The 19,119-nt window shown below is 46.3% G+C and overlaps 1 protein-coding gene across 1 annotated transcript in view; it reads right to left on the bottom strand.

Annotated features, from left to right (window-relative positions):
- Positions 1–2,081: 2,081 nt before the first annotated feature.
- The window catches only part of LOC122552273 (uncharacterized), a 47,282-nt gene continuing 30,244 nt past the window's right edge, over positions 2,082–19,119 (bottom strand). The window contains exons 8-10 of the mRNA XM_043694965.2: positions 13,467–13,582; positions 12,079–12,155; positions 2,082–3,706 (exon numbers count right to left, since the gene is read on the bottom strand). Coding sequence (XP_043550900.2) covers positions 3,646–3,706; positions 12,079–12,155; positions 13,467–13,582 — 254 coding nt within the window. The 3' untranslated portion in view covers positions 2,082–3,645. The remainder of the gene's footprint in view (positions 3,707–12,078; positions 12,156–13,466; positions 13,583–19,119) is intronic.

The raw sequence follows: 19,119 nt of genomic DNA, 5'->3' as shown, positions 1-19,119 counted from the left end.
AAAAGAAAAGGCCTTTGTTTGATCCTTCAATACCACATCCAGTTTCGGAGGTTGTGAGCTGTAATATAGACCTTGCCACATCAGAGGAATGCTGCTGGAGGCAAAACTACATCAGGGTAACCTGATCAAAACAATGTCCATATTCAAACAGCAGGGATGGGATGGGGAAAATAGGTTCAGAGGGATAGGGTGTTTGGTGGTGGGAGTGGACTCTCGGATTGAGTATAGAAGCAAAGAGGTGCTTCTGCAGCTGTACAGGGCCCTGGTGCGACCACACCTGGAGTACTGTGTGCAGTTCTGGTCTCCAAATTTGAGGAAAGACATTCTGGCTATTGAGGGAGTGCAGCGTAGGTTCACGAGGTCAATTCCTGGAATGGCGGGATTACCTTACACTGAAAGACTGGAGTGACTGGGCTTGTATACCTTTGAGTTTAGAAGACTGAGAGGGGATCTGATTGAGACCTATAAGATTATTAACGGATTGGACACTCTGGAGGCAGGAAACATGTTTCCGCTGATGGGTGAGTGCCGAACCAGAGGACACAGCTTAAAAATACGGGGTAGACCATTTAGGACAGAGATGAGGAGAAACTTCTTCACCCAGAGAGTGGTGGCTGTGTGGAATGCTCTGCCCCAGAGGGCAGTGGAGGCCCAGTCTCTGGATTCATTTAAGAAAGAGTTGGATAGAGCTCTCAAGGATAGTGGAATCAAGGGTCATGGAGATAAGGCAGGAACAGGATACTGATTAAGGATGATCAGCCATGATCATATTGAATGGCGGTGCAGGCTCGAAGGGCAGAATGGCCTACTCCTGCACCTATTGTCTATTGTCTATTGTCCATCCAGGTTCAACCAACCAGAGTGGACAGTAAATGTGGCCCTAGGGAAGTTTCTATTGTGGGTGTGTGGAAGTGGGAGAGGTATGTGTTGGCCAATGTGGCTGTATGTGGGTTTGTGAGTACGTGGTTGAACTGGGTGGAGTATGTGTGTGTTTATTTTAATTCATTTATGGGATGTGGACATCACCGGCCACGCAAATACTTATTGCTCATCAGTTGAGAGTCAACCACATTGCTGTGGGTCTGGAGTCACATGTAGGCCAGACCAGGTAAGGATGGCAGATTCCCTTCCCGAAAGGGCATGAGGGAACCAACAATCAGCAACAGTTTCATGTTCATTGTTAGACTCTTAATCCCAGATTTTTAAAAAATTCAAATTTGAACATCTGCCATGGCGGGATTTAAACGTGGGTCCCCAGGATTAATACCCTAGTAATAATACCACTATGGAGGTGTACATGTGTGTGTGTGCATGTGTGTATATGTGCATCTGCGTGCATATATCTGTGTGTGCGTGTGTATATGCCTGTGTGGATGCATGTGTGTGTATGTGTGTGTGAGAGTGTGTGTCAGTGTTTGTGAGTGTGTGTGTGTGTCTGTGTCTGTGTGTGTATCTGTGTGTGTGTGTGTCTGTGTGTGTGTCTGTTTGAGTGTGTGTCTGTGTGTCTGTGTGTGTGTATCTGTGTGAGTGTGTGTCTGTGTGTGTGTGTGTGTCTGTGTGTGTGTATCTGTGTGAGTGTGTGTCTGTATGTGTCTATGTGTGAGTGTGTGTCTGTGTGTGAGTGTGTGTCTGTGTGTGTCTGTGTGTGTCTGTGTGTGTGTGTGTGTGTGTGTGTGTCTGTGTCTGTGTCTGTGTGTGTGTATCTGTGTGAGTGTGTGTCTGTGTGTGTGTCTGTGTGTGTATCTGTGTGAGTGTGTGTCTGTGTGTGTGTGTCTGTGTGTGTCTGTATGTGTCTGTGTGTGAGTGTGTGTCTGTGTGTGTCTGGGTGTGTCTGTGTGTGAGTGTGTGTCTGTGTGTGTCTGTGTGTGTCTGTGTGTGTGTGTGTGTGTGTGTGTGTCTGTGTGTGTGTATCTGTGTGAGTGTGTGTCTGTGTGTGTGTCTGTGTGTGTATCTGTGTGAGTGTGTGTCTGTGTGTGTGTGTGTCTGTGTGTGTCTGTATGTGTCTGTGTGTGAGTGTGTGTCTGTGTGTGTCTGGGTGTGTGTGCGTATCTGTGTGAGTGTGTGTGTATCTGTGTGAGTGTGTGTCTCTGAATCAACAAGACATTTGGGTTACAAAGAGTGCTTGAAATAAAAACCAATATTCTTCAGCAATTATTTAATGAATTAGATGTAAAAATACAGACAACAAGAGACTGCCAAAGTGGTTTATGCCTCGGCTTTACCTTCCTCTTCAGCATGTTTCTAACCCTTCTCCAATAACAATGTTGTGGTTCCTCCTGGGGGGAAGGACCAGTTATTGTCCCAGTCCATTTCCCAAAACCGGCTTCAATCTTCACCATCGGTATTTACAAAGTACAACCCAGTATTCAGAGTAGGCAAACAGCCTGCTAATTCAACATCCGATCTAAACCATCAACCTTAGAGACTTTCCTCATTTCTAACAAACATGTGAAGAATAAATAGGATAAAGAACAGAGACACAATCAACATAAAACCAAGCACAGTGAGCACAGACACACTGCAGAGCTGCGGGGGTGGATGGTGTGTGTGTGTGTGTGTGTGTCTGTGTGTGTGTGTGTGTGTGTGTGTGTGTGCAAGTGTGTGTGTGTGTGTGTGTGTGTCTGTGCGTGTGTGTGTGCAAGTGTGTGTGTGTCTGTCTGTGTGTGTGTGTGTGTGCAAGTGTGTGTATGCGTGTGTGTGTATGTTGCGTGTGTGTGTGTGTGTCTGTGTGTTGTGCGTGTGTGTCTGTATGTGTGTTGTGCGTGTGCATCTGTGAGTGTCTGTGTGTGTCTCTCTGTGTGTGTCTGTGTTTGTTTGTCTGTGTGTGTCTGTATGTGCGTGTGCATATGTGTCTGTGTGCGCGTGTGTGTGTGTGTGTGGTCTGTGTGTGTGTCTGTGTGTGTTGTGTGTGTGCGTGTGTGTGTGTCTGTGTGTGTTGTGTGTGTGTTGTGTGTGTGTGTCTGTGTGTGTTGTGTGTGTGCGTGTGTGTGTGCATGTGTGTGTGGTCTGTGTGTGCGTGTGTGTCTGTGTGTGTTGTGTGTGTGTTGTGTGTGTGTGTTGTGCGTGTGTGCATGTGTGTGTGTGCATGTGTGTGTGTGTTGTGTGTGTTGTGTGTGTGTGCGTGTGTCTGTGTGTGATGTGTGTGTTGTGTGTGTGTGCATGTGTGTGTGTTGTGTGTGTGTCTGTGTGTGGTGTGTGTGTGTTGTGTGTGTGGTCTGTGTGTGTGTTGTGTGTGTGTGTGTATGTTGTGTGTGAGAGAGAGAGGATAGATATAACTAATAGCTATCACTTGATCCACCTTAGCTCAATTTCCCAGAGTAAGAAACCCATCCCTGTTTGCTGGTGCATTTATATAGTGCCGTTGGCATCCCATGTCCCTTCACAGGAGTGTCACCAGGCAATATGTGGCACTGACCGGTGATTACACAGAGCTCAGGTAAACACATGAACTGGAAGGGTAGACATTCAGAAAGTTGGTCCAAAGAAGTAAATCTCAGCTGGAGGACAGACAGGTTCATGAGAGATCATCTCCCTCCGTCAGTGGGTTCCCCAGGTCAGCAAGTTAGCAGTTTTTGTCTTGAAAATCCTAGTAACATATTCCAGCAATGTCATCTGTGTATTCCACCTCCGCACACGTCCTGTTGGTTAAGGTTCCATTGTGTGGCAAACCAGTTCCCTCGGAATCAGCTGCTTATGGAACACGCACCTGGACATGGAAGCAATGGGCTCCTTTTAAATGATTCAGCAACACCGACACCACTTCCTCATCTCTCTACAGTTGCCCAGGGCAATACTTGCCATGCTTACTTGTGGCTTACAAGATCTTGCTGCGTACAGGTGGCATTGAATTACCATTAGACCAGAAGCCCATACGACATAGGAGCAGAAATTAGACCATTCGGCCCATCGAGTCTGCTCCGCCATTCAATCATGGCTGATAGGTTTTTCAACCCCATTCTCCCGCTGTCTCCCTACAACCTTTGATCCCCTTGGCAATCATGAACTATCTACCTCTGGTTTAAATCCCTTTACTCTAAGGCTGTGCCCTGGAGTCCTCGTCTTCCCTGCCAGTCACACAGAACATACAGTATAGAAACAGGCTCAGCTAATCTGTGCAAATCCTGATATTCCACACCTATTCCTTAACTCCACTTCTCCCCCAAACCCTCAACCTTTCACAACATCTTTCGGTTCCCTTTAATTTCATGTACTGGTCGAAATTCCTGTCAAAAATGCCTGACTTACAGGGGGATCCGCGATTCACAAACTTCCAACTCATGCTCTCACAAAAGCAATCACATGCAGGAGTATGATTTTGAAGACCCACCCCAGTGGCTCAGTGGTTAGCACTGCTGCCTCACAGCGCCAGGGATCCAGGTTCGATTCCCACCTCGGGCAACTCTCTGTGTGGATTTCCTCCGGGTGCTCCAGTTTCCTCCCACAATCTAAACCTGTGCCAGTTAGGTGGATTGGCCAGGGGGAATTGCCCCTTAGCATCCAGGGTTTGTAGGTTAGACCAGTTAGCCTGGGGAAATGCAGGATTACAGACATGGGGGTGAGTCTGGGTGGGATGCTGTTTGGAGAGTTGGACTTGTTGGGCCAAATGGCATGTTTCCACACTGTAGGGATTCCATTTGAACATTTTCTTTATGTATGTATAAATCAACTTGGGAACAGACTCCAGACAGAACCCATTCACAACCTGGGCACTGCCTGTTATTTGCCATCTTCATTCCTCATTAACCCCACTCTCTGGATAAAGATATTCCTCCAATATACCGGCCACTGCAGCGGACAGCTGGAACTGACAACCGGAAGCGGCAGATTCAAACCACTACAAATGCTGGAGGAAACACCACAGAAGCGCTTAACAGGAGGCTCCCAAGCACTGAGGATGTCACCTAGACAGGGGACGAAACGTCTGCAACACAAATTCCCAGCTCGGCGAACAGAACCACAACAACGACATTCCTCCTCCTTTTCCTATCAGGGTGACAATTTTGTGGCTTTAAGAGGTGTGTTTTGTCCTGGTTTCTTTTAGAGAGAGATTGGGGGACAGAAAATGAGCAGTCCATGAGAAGATTAACAACATGTGAATCCATTTTTAAAAGTTGGAACAATACAAGCAGCCTGAGGGCGTGTGGTCAAGCTTTTCTAGAACGAGGATTTTTTGAGTTAGCTTTCAGGAATTATTGCTGAGGTCTCTGCAAGGCTGGAAGGCAGTAATCTCTTCCAGCTGCTACACTCACACTCTCAAAATTGTCTTTTGGTGTTCTTTCCTCCTGGATTGGAGAACTGCATGTGAGACAATCTGTTTTAAATTTACTTTTTTGCCAAAGGGTGTGTTTATAGGATGTTACTGTAGAGGAATAGTTAATTTAGTAATTATAATCTATTAGAACATCGAACATTGCAGTGCAGTACAGGCCCTGCGGCCCTCGATGTTGCATCAACCTGTCATACCAATCTGAAGTCCATCTATCCTACACTGTTCCATTCTCGTCCATATGCCTATCCAATGACCACTTAAATGGCCTTAAAGTTGGCGAGTCTACTACTGTTACAGGCAATGTTTGTCCTTTGTCCTGCCCCTACTATTCTCTGAGTAAAGAACCTAACCTGACATCTGTCCTATATTTAACACCCCTCAATTTAAAGTTATGTCCCCTCATGCTCGCCATCACCATAGTTCGAAAAAGGCCCTCACTCTCCACCCTGTCTAACCCTCTGATTATCTTATATGTCTCAACTAAGTCACCTCTCAACCTTCTTCTCTCCAACAAAAACAGCCTCAGCTCCCTCAGCCTTTCCTACTAAGACCTTCTCTCCATACCAGGCAACATCCTGGTAAATCTCCTCTAAAACCTTTCCAAAGCTTCCACATCCTTCCTATAATTCGGTGATCAGAACTGTACGCAATACTCCAAGTGTAGCCACACCAGAGTTTTGTACAGCTGCAGCACGACCTCATGGCTCTGAAGCTCAATCCCTCTACCAATAAAAGCTAACACACCATATGCCTTCCTAACAACCCTATCAACGTGGGTGGCAACTTTCAGGGATCTATGTACCTGGACACCGAGATCTCTCTGCTCACCTACACTACCAAGAATCTTACCATTAGCCCAGTATCTGCATTCCTCTTACTCCTTCCAAAGTGAATCACCTTACATTTTTCCACATAAACTCCATTTGCTACCTCTCAGCCCAGCTCTGCAGCTTATCTATGTCCCTCTGTAACCTGCATCATCCTTCATCACTATCCACAACTCCACCAACCTTAGTGTCATCCTCAAATTTACTAACCCATCCTTCTGTGCTCTCATCCAGGTCATTTATAAAAATGCCAAACAGCAGTGACCCCAACACTGACCCTTGCAGTACACCACTAGTAACTGAATTCCAGGATGAATATTTCCCATCAACCACCACCCTCTGTCTTCTTTCAGCTAGCCAATTTCTGACCCAAACCGCTAAATCACCCTCAATCACTTGCCTCTGTATTTTCTGCAATAGCCTACTGTGGGGAACCTTATCAAACACCTTACTGAAATCCACATACACCACATCAACCACTTTACCCTCATCCACGTGTTTGGTCACCTTCTCAAAGAACTCAATAAGGTTTGTGAGGCATGACTTAATCTTCTCAAAACTGTATTGACTATCCCTAATCAACTTATTCCTTTCTAGATGATTATAAATTCTATCACTTTTAACCTTTTCCAACACTTTACCAACAACTGAAGTAAGGCTCACTGGTCTATAATTACCAGGGTTGTCTCTACTCCCCTTCTTGAACAGCGGAACCACATTTCCTATCCTCCAGTCTTCAGGCACTATTCCTGTAAACAGTGATGACATAAAGATCAAAGCCAAAGGCTCGGCAATCTCCTCCCTGGCTTCCCAGAGAATCCTAGGATAAATACCATCCGGCCCAGGGGACTTATCTATTTTCACATTCTCCAGAATTACTAACACCTCCTCTTTGTGAACCATCTAGTCTAATAGCTTGTATCTCAATATTCTCTTCAACCACATTGTCTTTTTCTAGTGTGAATATTGATGAAAAGTATTCATTTAGCGCTTCCCCTATCTCCTCGGACTCCACGCACAACATCTCACTACTATCCTTGATTGGCCCTAATCTTATTCTTGTCATTCTTTTATTCCTGATACACCTGGAGAAAGCCTTAGGGTTTTCCTTGATTCTATCTGCCAACACATTCTCATGTCCCCTCCTGGCTCCTCTTCACTCTTTCTTCAGGTCTTTCCTGGCTACCTTGTAACCCTCAAGCGCCCTAACTCAACCTTTACATCTCATCCTAACATTAGCCTTCTTCTTCCTCTTGACAAGAGATTTAACTTTATTCAAAAAACACAGCTCCTGCGCTCGACCACTTAGAACATAGAACATAGAACAGTACAGCACAGAACAGGCCCTTCAGCCCACGGTGTTGTGCCGATCATTGATCCTCGTATATGCACCCTCAAATTTCTGTGACCATATGCATGTCCAGCAGTCTCTTAAATGTCCCCAATGACCTTGCTTCCACAACTGCTGCTGGCAACGCATTCCATGCTCTCACAACTCTCTGTGTAAAGAACCCGCCTCTGACATCCCCTCTATACTTTTCTCCAACCAGCTTAAAACTATGACCCCTCATGTTAGCCATTTCTGCCCTGGGAAATAGTCTCTGGCTATCGACTCTATCTATGCCTCTCACTATCTTGTATACCTCAATTAGGTCCCCTTTCCTCCTCCTTTTCTCCAATGAAAAAAGTCCGAGCTCAGTCAACCTCTCTTCATAAGATAAGCCCTCCAGTCCAGGCAGCATCCTGGTAAACCTCCTCTGAACCCTCTCCAAAGCATCTTTCCAATAATAGGGCGACCAGAACTGGGCGCGGTATTCCAAGTGCGGTCTAACCAAAGTTTTATAGAGCTCCAACAAGATCTCACAGCTCTTAAACTCAATCTCCCTGTTAATGAAAGCCAAAACACCATATGCTTTCTTTACAACCCTGTCCACTTGGGTAGCCATTTTAAGGGATCTATGTACCTGCACACCAAGATCCCTCTGTTCCTCCACACTGCCAAGAATCCTATCCTTAATCCTGTACTTAATGCATCACCTTGCATTTATCCAGGTTGAACTCCATCTGCCACCTCTCAGCCCATCTCTGCATCCTGTCAATGTCCCGCTGCAGCCTACAACAGCCCTCTGTACTGTCAACGACACCTCCAACCTTTGTGTCGTCTGCAAACTTGCTGACCCATCCTCCAATCCCCTCATCCAAGTCATGAATAAAAATTACAAACAATAGAGGCCCAAGGACAGAGCCCTGTGGAACACCACTCACCACAGACTTCCAGGCAGAATATTTTCCTTCTACTACCACTCGCTGTCTTCTGTTGGCCAGCCAATTCTGTATCCAGACAGCTAAGTTCCCCTGTATCCCATTCCTCCTGACCTTCTGAATGAGCCTACCATGTGGAACCTTATCAAATACCTTGCTGAAGTCCATATACACCATATCCACAGCTCGACCCTCATCAACATTTCTAGTCACATCCTCAAAGCCATTTTGACTGCATTTAATCAAGCAAATTAAATCTCTTCCCGATGGTCATAAATCCTCTCCCTCTGAATCCTTTCTAACACCTTACAGACGACAGATGACTTCCTTCCCTGCCTGACAGGTACATTCTTATCTAGGACACACAGGAGCTTTTCCTTGAATAAGCTCCACATTTCAGTTGTGCCCATCCCCTGCAGTTTCCTTCCCCATCCTATTCTTCCTAAATCTTGCCTAATCGCATCGTAATTGCCTTTCCCCCAGCTATAGCTTTTGCTCTGCGGTATATAACTATCCCTTCCCATCACTATAGTCAACATAACCGAATTATGGCTATTGTTATTATTCTGTTAAGTTTTCCAAGCGAGTTCAGTTATTCCAAGTCCCTCTTTCTTTTGTTGTATTTTAACTACAGTGTTTTTCTTAAAGTCAAGTAGTTTGACCAATCAAATTGCATCTGGAGCCCATTTTCACCTTTAAAAGAAAAAAAGTTAAGTCTATACTACTTTCTTAATATATTTTGAGGGGGCATCTGCTGGGGTTCATAACATTAACAACAGTCTTGTGTTTATGTCTTGGATTTTATGAGAAATGGAAGCATTCTCTCCCCATCTATTCTGTCCCACTCCATCATAGTCCGATCAAACCCTACCCTGTCAGCCCAGAGTCCCCTCTAGGAGGACAGCGATTAACCCAAATGAGCTGCTGAGCTCAGCACTGTAACAGGTGCTGCATTTCAATGGCCACGTGCTGGCTATGATGTCGGGAAGATTTGGTTAAACGCAGGTTTGAGTCAGGCTGAAAAGAGGGGGCCTTAAGGCAAAACAAACATAGCGCACAGTGGTTAGCACTGCTGTCTCACAGCACCAGGGTCCCAGGTTCAATTCCAGCCTCGGTGACTGTCTGTGTGGAGTTTGCACATACTCTGCGTGGGTTTCCTCCGGGTGCTCCGGTTTCCTCCCGCGGTCCAAAGATGTGCAGGTCAGATGAATTGGCCATGCTAAATTGCCCCTAGAGTTAGGGACATTAGTTAGAGGGAAATGGGTCTGGGTGGGTTACTCTTTGCAGGGTCTGTATGGACTTGCTGGGTCGAAGGGCCTGTTTCCACGCTGTAGGGAATCTAATTTCTAAAAAAAGATAGGAGCTGGATAGGCCATTCAGCCCTTTGAGCCTGTTCTGCCAGTGCTCCTGGTCTTGCACTCATCAGGACCCAACACAAGAATGCCAAATTTCAACCCATCGCAACAATGTGTACTACAGGAGGAAAGGGTGCTGATTGGTTAATTCTGAGTGCCTGAGGCAGTGTGAAGGATAAAACAATGAGGAGCTACGGGATCCCATTTCTTAATTCTTCCAGATGATGTCAACAAGGTCAGTATGTCAGTAACTGGGTCACAATTTCAAAATTGTTGGCAAGACAGCTAGGAGTGAGATGAGGAGAAACCTCTTTACACAGAGAGTTGTTAGGATTTGGAATGCATTGCCTGGGAGAGAGAAAGGGACGGATTCCACAGGAGATTTCAAAAAAGGCCTCGATAGGAAGTTAGTGGACTGCAGAGATAGGGCTGGGGAGTGGGACTAGCTGAGGTAGCTCTTTTGGGAGCTGGTTCAGACATGATGGGTGGAATGGCCTCTTCTTGTACTGCTGTTTCCAAGACTCTAAGGCCAGCATGTATTGTCCATCTGAATGATGAATTCAAAGGCTTTGAGTCCGGAGTCCCATGGAGGTCAGACCAGGTACAGACATCAATGACCCAAATGGATTTACCCAGCGATCAAAGACAGCTTTGCATTCCTGATTCAATTATTGAATTTTCCTTCCATCACCTGCAGTGATGGGATTCAAACTCATGTCCCTGGAACATTACCCTGGGCCCCTGGATTACTGCAGCAGTGACATTACCATTAATGTCACCGTCTCCTCCTGTTGTATAAACTGTTAATGTGCCCCCATTTGAAATTTGGCATTCTTGCATTCGTCCTGATGAATGCAGGATAAAAGTTTTGGTATCATGGCCTTGTTTTCAGCAAGGCTAAATGCAAATCCGTCTATCTCCCGGCACACCGCAGTCCTCATGGTGTACTGTGCAGTGTTAGCATCTCAATGCTGAATATGTCATGTGGCACCACCAGGTCCACTGCGCTGTGAGAGGGTGGCGTTTGCCAGTGTTTCTCAATTCCCTGTCACAGCACAGTGCCTCTGCTCGAGTGAACCTTACTCATGGCACGGGGTGTGCATCTACAGTCGCCACACCAATGCCCTCCTCCATCACCATTCCACTCCAGCCCCAGGACTCGCACAGTTCAAAGAGGCAACTCAAGGGCAATTAGGTCTGGGTAACTAATGCTGCTAAACCAGCGACACCCCCGCGTCCCCATGATCAAATGAAATAAAAATCTCATTCCTCGCGAGTTGGTCAAACTGGACCAGAATATAAACCACCAAAGGCCGAGTTAACAGCACTCATCGAACACTTCACCGGGACACAACCAGGTAAGACCAGAGTTCTTACTAAGGGTTTAGGAGCATTCGAAAATGAGACCCAGAAAAAATTCCAAAGGCATGCCAAGAAGGCATGAGCAGAGACAGGAAGGGTGATTGCAGTTAGACAAAATGTTCCATACGAAACATTAACCTGACCTTGTACCGCGGACATACACAATCAGTCAAGGCAAAATACTGCAGGTGCTGGAAATCTGCAAAAAGTTTGGAGAATGCTGGAGAAACTCAGCAGTAACTGTGCAGAGAGAAACAGTTAACGTTTCTGAAGAAGAGTCATATCAGACTCAAAATGTTAACTCCGTTTATCTCTGCACAGATGCTGCCAGACCTGCTGAGTTTCTCCAGCAATTTCTGTCTTTGTTTCAGATTTCCAGCATCTGCAGTTCTTTGGTTAACTATATGATCCTTGCTGACTGTCACTGTCATGCTGACTAGTACCAGTTTGTGGCTGGGATAGTTCGCTACCACCTCCCTCTGTCCTTGTCTTTATCTTGGGTTACTATGGGAAAGAAAAACCACTATTGAGTCTCAAATGGAAAAGACTCTTTTGTGGGACGTGGGCATCGCTGTCTGGGCCCAGCATTTATTGCCCATACCTAGTTGCCCATTTGAGAAGGTGGGGGGGTGAGCTGCCTTCTTGAACCGCTGCAGTCCACCTGCTGTGGGTTGACCCACAATGTCCTTAGGGAGGGAATTCCAGGATTCTGACCCTGAAGGAACAGCGAGATATTTCCAAGTCAGGATGGTGAGGGGCTTGGAGGGGAATTGAAGGTGGTGATGTTCCCATGTATCTGCTGTCCTGCAAAATTGTACCTGATTTGAGCTACCCAGCAAATTTGTTTTGTTTCGCATTACCAACATGTTTTATTTAATGGTAGCGAAGTCCCTTGACACTGTTTTATCTTCTGAACATTTGCCCTAACTAAAACTCTGCTGTCTGTGCGGAGAGGGGTTATTTGAAATATACCACGGTGACTGAAAGCAAAATATTGAGTTACCTTGCAGTGTCTGTGTTGTTAACCGATGTCACCTCGCACTGGATTTCAATACAGGGCTTATTCTCCTGCTTTGCAGACTGTGTGGGGAATAAGTACACAGTTACTACCTGTAAAGCAGGTTCACTGGAGAGTACGGGCTTAGTCATCGTGTCATAGAGATGTCCAGCACAAGAAAAGGCCCTTCGGCCCATTGAGTACAGTGGTCAAAAATAGGCAACCTAAATTCTAATCCCATTTCCCAGCTCTTGGCTAGTAGTCTTGGCATCACAAGTGCACATCAAAATCCTTCCTCAATGTGATGAGGGTTTCTGCCTCTCCCACACTCACAGGCAGCGGGTTCTAGACTCCTAACACCCTCTGGGTGAAATGGTTTTATCTCGCTTCTTCTCTAAACCACCTGCCCCTCACCTTCAATCGTTGCCCTCTAGTCATTGATCCCTCGCTCAAGGGGACAGGTCTCCCTGTCTACCCTGAAGTGAAATGTCAACCCAATGCAGAGTCAGATAGGTTTCCAAGGCTAATACTCCTAATGAGAAATGAGGAGGAGCTAACCTACGTTGAGGAGTTCTGTTGTACTCACCTGGACAAAAAACTATCAAGACTGGCCATTGTGGAAGGGGTTGGTATACCTGCCTAAGAGTGGGGCACTGGGGACAGGGGTTAGCTGGTTAGGAGAGGGGGGGGAGGTGTGACGTTAGGCAGCACAGTAGCTCAGTGGTTAGCACTGCTGCCTCACAGCGCCAGGGAACCAGGTTTGATTCCAGCCTGAGGCGACTGTGTGAAGTTTGCGCATTCTCCCCGTGTCTGCATGGGTTTCCTCCGGGTGCTCTGGTTTCCTCTCCCAGTCTGAAGATGTGTAGGTTAGGGTGGATTGGCCATGCTAAATTTCCCATAGTGTGCATGGAGGTGCAGGCTACATGGGTTAGCCATGGGTAATGCAGGGTTACAGGGACGGGTGCAGGTCTGGGTGGGATGCTCTTCAGAGGGTTAGTGGACACTTGATGGGCCGAATGGTTGTTTCCACGCAGTAGGAATTCTGCGATTAACCATTGCGACGTGTGCAGTGACTGGAATTGCTAATGGAAGGGGTGAAGTATTGCCCAGGTGGACGTGTGACACAGCGGGCATTGTTCCTGCTTCTGGGAGCGGGAGCAGAGTGTTCAGCACTAAGTCCACATTGGCAACATAAGGGTAAACCGGGAGAGATTCCTGGCCAGCCACATGATGGAGAGAAACTGTGGAGCCCCTAACATTATCACCTGTAACTCCACACTGGAACATACTGGGCAAATGAGCACGTTTGGAATCCCTGAGTGAACAGCAGCATCCGAATCCAAAGCCCCATAAGACCGCATTACCATTTCCACTGTGTGTTAGGACAGACTTACCTGTGTTCCATTGTTTTCTTCAGCTGTCTTGTTCAGGTCAGACTGTTTCGATGTAAAACGATAACATTGTCCTTTCGTCAAACGTTGTTTCTCAGGAGATTGCCCAGTAAAGTTCCCTGGTGGCGAAAAATGAGGCATCCAAAAGTTTTCTCAAGACAATTGTCGGTTTACTGAGCGCAAGTATATAATGTCATTTCAGTATCTGCACTTCACAAGTTACTACACATCACTTGATGTAGAGATTAATGGTAAATGGTGACGTTTTCATACCTCTTACAATCAGCCACACACACTGACCGGAGAAAACATTTTTACTGAACTTCAGAATGGCTACAGAGGAAAATATTTTATTTCAGCAGTGTTTTAGCCAATGAAAAGGTGGTCGTACTGTGGGAAAAGCAGCACATTTTACAGCTCCAGGTCCTGTTCCTGAACACAGCCCATCTCTCCTTCCCATTACGATGAAAGCACAGTGCGTTAGGTATCCACTTTGCATGGAATCATCGGAATTAAGAGCATGGAAAGAGGCCATTTGGTCCATCAAGTCTGAGCAGGGCACACAAAGGGCTACCCAGCCTATTCCCCATCTTCTGGCTCTGGGTCAGTAATCTTGTGAATCATGACAGCTCTACAGGAGTGCCAAATGTGAGTTAAAAGTATTGAGGGTTCATCTCTCTACCATCCCTTCAGGCAATGCGTTCCAGAAACCCCTCACCCTCAGATCCTGGGTGAAAGAAATTTCTCAATTCACCCCTAATCTTTTTATCAATTCCATTCAACGACCAACTGGTATTGAACTCTCTGCTAACGGATACAGGTCCTTCGTGGGTCTCCTGTTTAAGACGAGAAGAACATTTTTTTCTCTCTCTCATCAAAGCCCATGAGCCTGTGGAACTTTTCCCAGGAGTGTAGGGGACCTCACTGAATATTGGTAAGGCTGAGTTAGACAGTATCCCGATGAGCAAGGACAGCCCAGGGACGGGATGTGCAAGGCTGAGTTGAGCCCACAATCAGATCACCCACAACCTTCTCGGGAGCTGGTGCATGTTCGAGGGGTCAAATGGTCTACTCCAGTTCCTGGTTCAGATGTTCACACCCACTTCATAAGCCTGAGAATTTTAGGCACTGCAACTAAATGTTCCCTCGGTCTCTCTTATTCCAAAACAACTCCAGTTATCCAATCTCTCCTTGTAGCTGAAACTCACCAGTCTTTACAAACCTTCTGTGACCTCTGAAACATGATTGAATTCCTTCATTAAAAGTTTAGGATTATGGCCCAGTGTATGAGGATGATTGTGGCACTTATTCCAGAGAATATCTGAGCGGGTTGATTAGTGATATCGAAAACCCCTAGCTGGAGCTGCACAGTCCCAGCATGCATTTCCTTCTGTTTGATGCTTCTTTATTAATAAAAGACCCTCAAGCTGACAAGAATTTTAAATACTGCAATACATCTTGATCTGAATATGTACAAACAATTAAGGACAACAGAATAATGGAGTTACTCAGAGCAAAAATGTCAGTAAATTCACATTTCCTCACCATGAGATTCCTGCTGGATTGTAACATAAAGACTCACAAGGACATACTCTGAGACCACTCACTGTTGACATCTAGAGCATAGAACAGTACAGCATAGTACAGGCCCTTCAACCCTCGATGTTCTGCCAACCTTTAATCCTACTCTAAGATCAAACTAACCTACATAGCCTACATTGTACTATTTTCCATGTGCCTATCCAAGAATTGCTTAAATGTCCCTACTGTTTCTGACTCTATTACCACTGCTAGCAGTGCATTCCACACACCCACCACTCTCTGTGTAAAGAACCTACCTCTGACATCTCTCCTAAACCTTCCTCCAATCACCTTAAAATTATGACCCCCTGTGACAGTCATTTCTGCCCTGGGATAAAGTCTCGGCTATTCACTCTATCTATGCCCCTCATTATCTTGTACACGTCTATAAAGTCACCTCTCATCCTTCTTGGCTCCAATGAGAAAAGCCCTAACTCCCTCAACCTTTCTTCATAAGACATACCCTCCAGTCCAGGCAGCATCCTGGTAAGTCTCCTCTGCACTCTCTCTAAAATTTCCAAAACCTTCCTATAATGAGGCGACCAGAACAGAACACAATATTCCAAGTGCGGTCTAACCAGGGCATTATAGAGCTGCAGCATAACCTCATGGCTCTTAAATACTATCCCCCTGCTAATGAAAGCCAACACACCATACGCCTTCTTAATAACCCTATCAACTTGGGTGGCAACTTTGAGGGATCTATGGATGTGGACCCCAAGATCCCACTGTGCCTCCACACTGTAGAGAATCCTGACTTTAACCCTATATACTGCATTCAAATTTGACCTTCCAAAATGAATCACTTCACTTTTCCAGGTTTAACTCCATCTGCCACTTCTTAGCCCAGCTCTGCATCCTGTCAATATCCTATTGCAACCTACAACAGCCCTCCACACTATCCACAACTCCACCAACCTTCATGTCATCAGCAAACTTACTAACCCGCTCTTCCACTTCCTCACCTTAGTCATTGATAAAAATCATAAAGAGCAGAGGTCCCAGAACAGATCCCTGTAGGACACCACTGGTCACTGAGCTCCAGGCTGAACATTTTCCATCTACTACCACCCTCTGTCTTCTATGGACCAGCCAATTCTGTATCCAGACAGGCAAAGTTCCCTGTATCCCATGCCTCCTTACTTTCTGAATGAGCCTATCATGGGGAGCCTGATCAAACACCCTGCTAAAATCCACATACACCACATCCACTGCTCTACCTTCATCAAATAATTCAATAAGGTTTGTGAGGTATGACCTGCCCCTCAAAAGCCATAGTGACAACATCAAAGTCCCAGATACCAACCCATGCTGCAAGTTCACCCACCTTATTCCGGATGGTCCTGGCGCTGAAGTAAACACACTTCAAACACACTTTAGTCTGCCGGTGCCCTCTTGTGACCTTGAGATCTTAGTTCTGACCTCACTACTCTCAACCTCCCGTATACTTGGACTACAATTCTGGTTCCCATTCCCCTGCTGAATTAGTTTAAACTCACCCGAAGAGCATTAGCAAATCATCCCCCCCAGGATATTGGTACCCCTCTAGTTCAGGTGAAGACCATCCTGATTGTAGAATAGATTCTGATCTATCTCAGAAAGAGCTCCAATTATCCAGGAATCCAAAACCCTCCTTCCTGCACCATCCCTATAGCCACATGTTCACCTGCTCTCTCTCCCTATTCCTCGTCTCGCTAGCACGTGGCATGGACAACAAACCAGAGACAGCAACTCTGTTTGTTCTAGCTCTAAGTTTTCATCCTAGCTCCCTGAATTTTGCCTTAAATCCCCCATCTCTCTTCCTACCTATGTCATTGGTGCCTATGTGGACCATGACTTGGGGCTGCTCTCCCTCCCTCTCAAGGATCCCGAAAACACGATCCGAGACATCACGAACCCTGGCACCTGGGAGGCAACACACCAACCGTGAGTCTCTCTCGTCCCCACAGAACCTCCTGTCTATCCCCCTAACTATGGAGTCCCCAATGACTACTGCTCTGCTCCTCTTCCCCCTTCCCCTCTGAACAATAGGGACAGATTCTGTGCCAGAGACCTGTACCCCCTGGCTTACCCCAGCAGTATCCAAAACAGTATACTTGTTATTGAGGGGAACGGCCACAGGGGATCACTGTACTGCCTGTCTGTTCCCTTTCCATCCCCTAACGGCAACCCATCTACCTTCTTCTTGTACCTGAGGTGTGACTACCTCCCTGCAACTCCTCCCAATAACCCCCTCCACCTCCCCGAATGATCCGAAGTTCATTCATCTCCAGCTCCAGCTCCCTAATGCCATTTCCGAAGAACTGGAGTTGGGTGCACTTCCCACAGATGAAGTCAGCAGGGACACTAGCGGTGACCCTTACCTCCCACATTCTGCAGGAGGAACATTCAACTGCCTTAATCTCTATTCCCACTATTCTATATTCCCAATGAGTCTACCGAAAAGTGTCCATTCCACCTATACATGAGGTAAGTTTTTATATATTTCAAATTTATCATCGCATCGGGCCTCTGGTCCTCGCTGTCACACCTCTCACTCCAACTGCTGCCGAAAAATGTGACCCCTTATCACCGAAATGCTCTCCCTCCACGAGATCTGACACCTGGCCTGGTTCATTGGCAAGCACCAAATCCAATATGGCCTCCCCTCTAGTCGGCCTATCCACATATTGAGTCAGCAATCCTTCCTGGACACACCTGACAAACTCTGCTCCTTCCAAACTATTTGAACTAAGGAGGTTCCAATCAATATTGGGGAAGTTAAAGTCACCCATGACAACAACCTTGTTGCTGCTGCAACTTTCCAAAATCTGCCTCCCAATCTGCTCCTCTGTGTCTCTGTTGCTATTGGGTGGTCTTTAGAAAACTCCCAAAAAAGTGACTGCTCCTCTCCTGTCTCAGTAGACAAACCTTCCTCAATGATCTCCCTTTCTGCGGTTGTGATACTATCCCTGATTAGCAATGCCAGCCACCCCCCCCCCCCACCTCTTTTACCTTCCCCACCCCCCCATTCCTTTTGAAACATCTAAACCCTGGAACATCCAACAACCATTTCAGCTGAATTATCATCTGCACTTTGCCACAACTTGCTGAAAGGAATGAAGATTTGAGAGAAACAGCAATCTCACGCAGACATTCATTCACTGAGACCCAACAAGGAGCTGAGACCAATAACAGCACTAGTTACAATCCCATCGGGTTTCAGAAATAATGGCTGGTTGAAAGCCATTGACCCTGATTATCGCAGACATAAACAAAAGGAAACAAGCTCTATTGCACATTGTCATGACCTGTAGTCCTTTAAACCTTGGCTTGGGGTCACTCGGGAAAACAGCAGGCAATTTGGCACAGCAAGATTCCACAAATAGCAAAGCGATAATGATATTGGCTGAGCAGTTAGTTATGCTGCCTCACAGTGACAGGGACCCAGGTTTGATTCCAGCCTCAGGCAACTGTCTGTGTGGAGTTCTCCCTGTGTCTGCGTGGGCTTCCTCTGGGTGCTCCGGTTTCCCCCCAGAGTCCAAAGACGCGCAGGTTAGGGTGGATTGGCCACGGGAAATTGCCAAAAGCGTGCAGGCTAGGTGGGTTAGCCATGGGAAATGCAGGATTACAGGGACAGGGTGGTGGTGGATCTCAATGGGATTTGACAAGGGGAGTCACAGGAATTTTGATCTCACAACAGTTAACATCTTTCCACCATCTCTCACCTCACCAAAGATTAACACATGGAACAACACTTGGAACGAGAATTGCAAGCAATAAACATCCAATGGCACAGCTTGTCTCTGATGGAGAGTCATCTAGACTTGAAACGTTAGCTTGCTCTCTCTCCATGGATGCTACCTGACCCACTGTGATCTCCAGCAATTTTTGTTTACAGCATATTTTGTCTCTTCCTGGTGTCATGCCCAACTCACTGAAGTGTGTGTGTGCTCCTTCTTCACAAAGACCGAGGTGACAATGTCAGAACATTCTAGAATAATCCCACTCCCTCCGAGTCCAGTAGTTACACTTCACCGTCTTTAAAGGTTGAGAAAAATAGATGGTAATGGAAAAAAGTAGACATGGAAGTGAC

This window comes from Chiloscyllium plagiosum, unplaced genomic scaffold (genome assembly GCF_037043375.1).
Source record: "Chiloscyllium plagiosum isolate Xiang-an unplaced genomic scaffold, Cpla_swu_hap1 HiC_scaffold_45, whole genome shotgun sequence".
Lineage (NCBI taxonomy): Eukaryota > Metazoa > Chordata > Chondrichthyes > Orectolobiformes > Hemiscylliidae > Chiloscyllium > Chiloscyllium plagiosum.
Note: the sequence above shows the minus strand (reverse complement) of the source record. Positions and strands in the feature narration are given on the sequence as shown.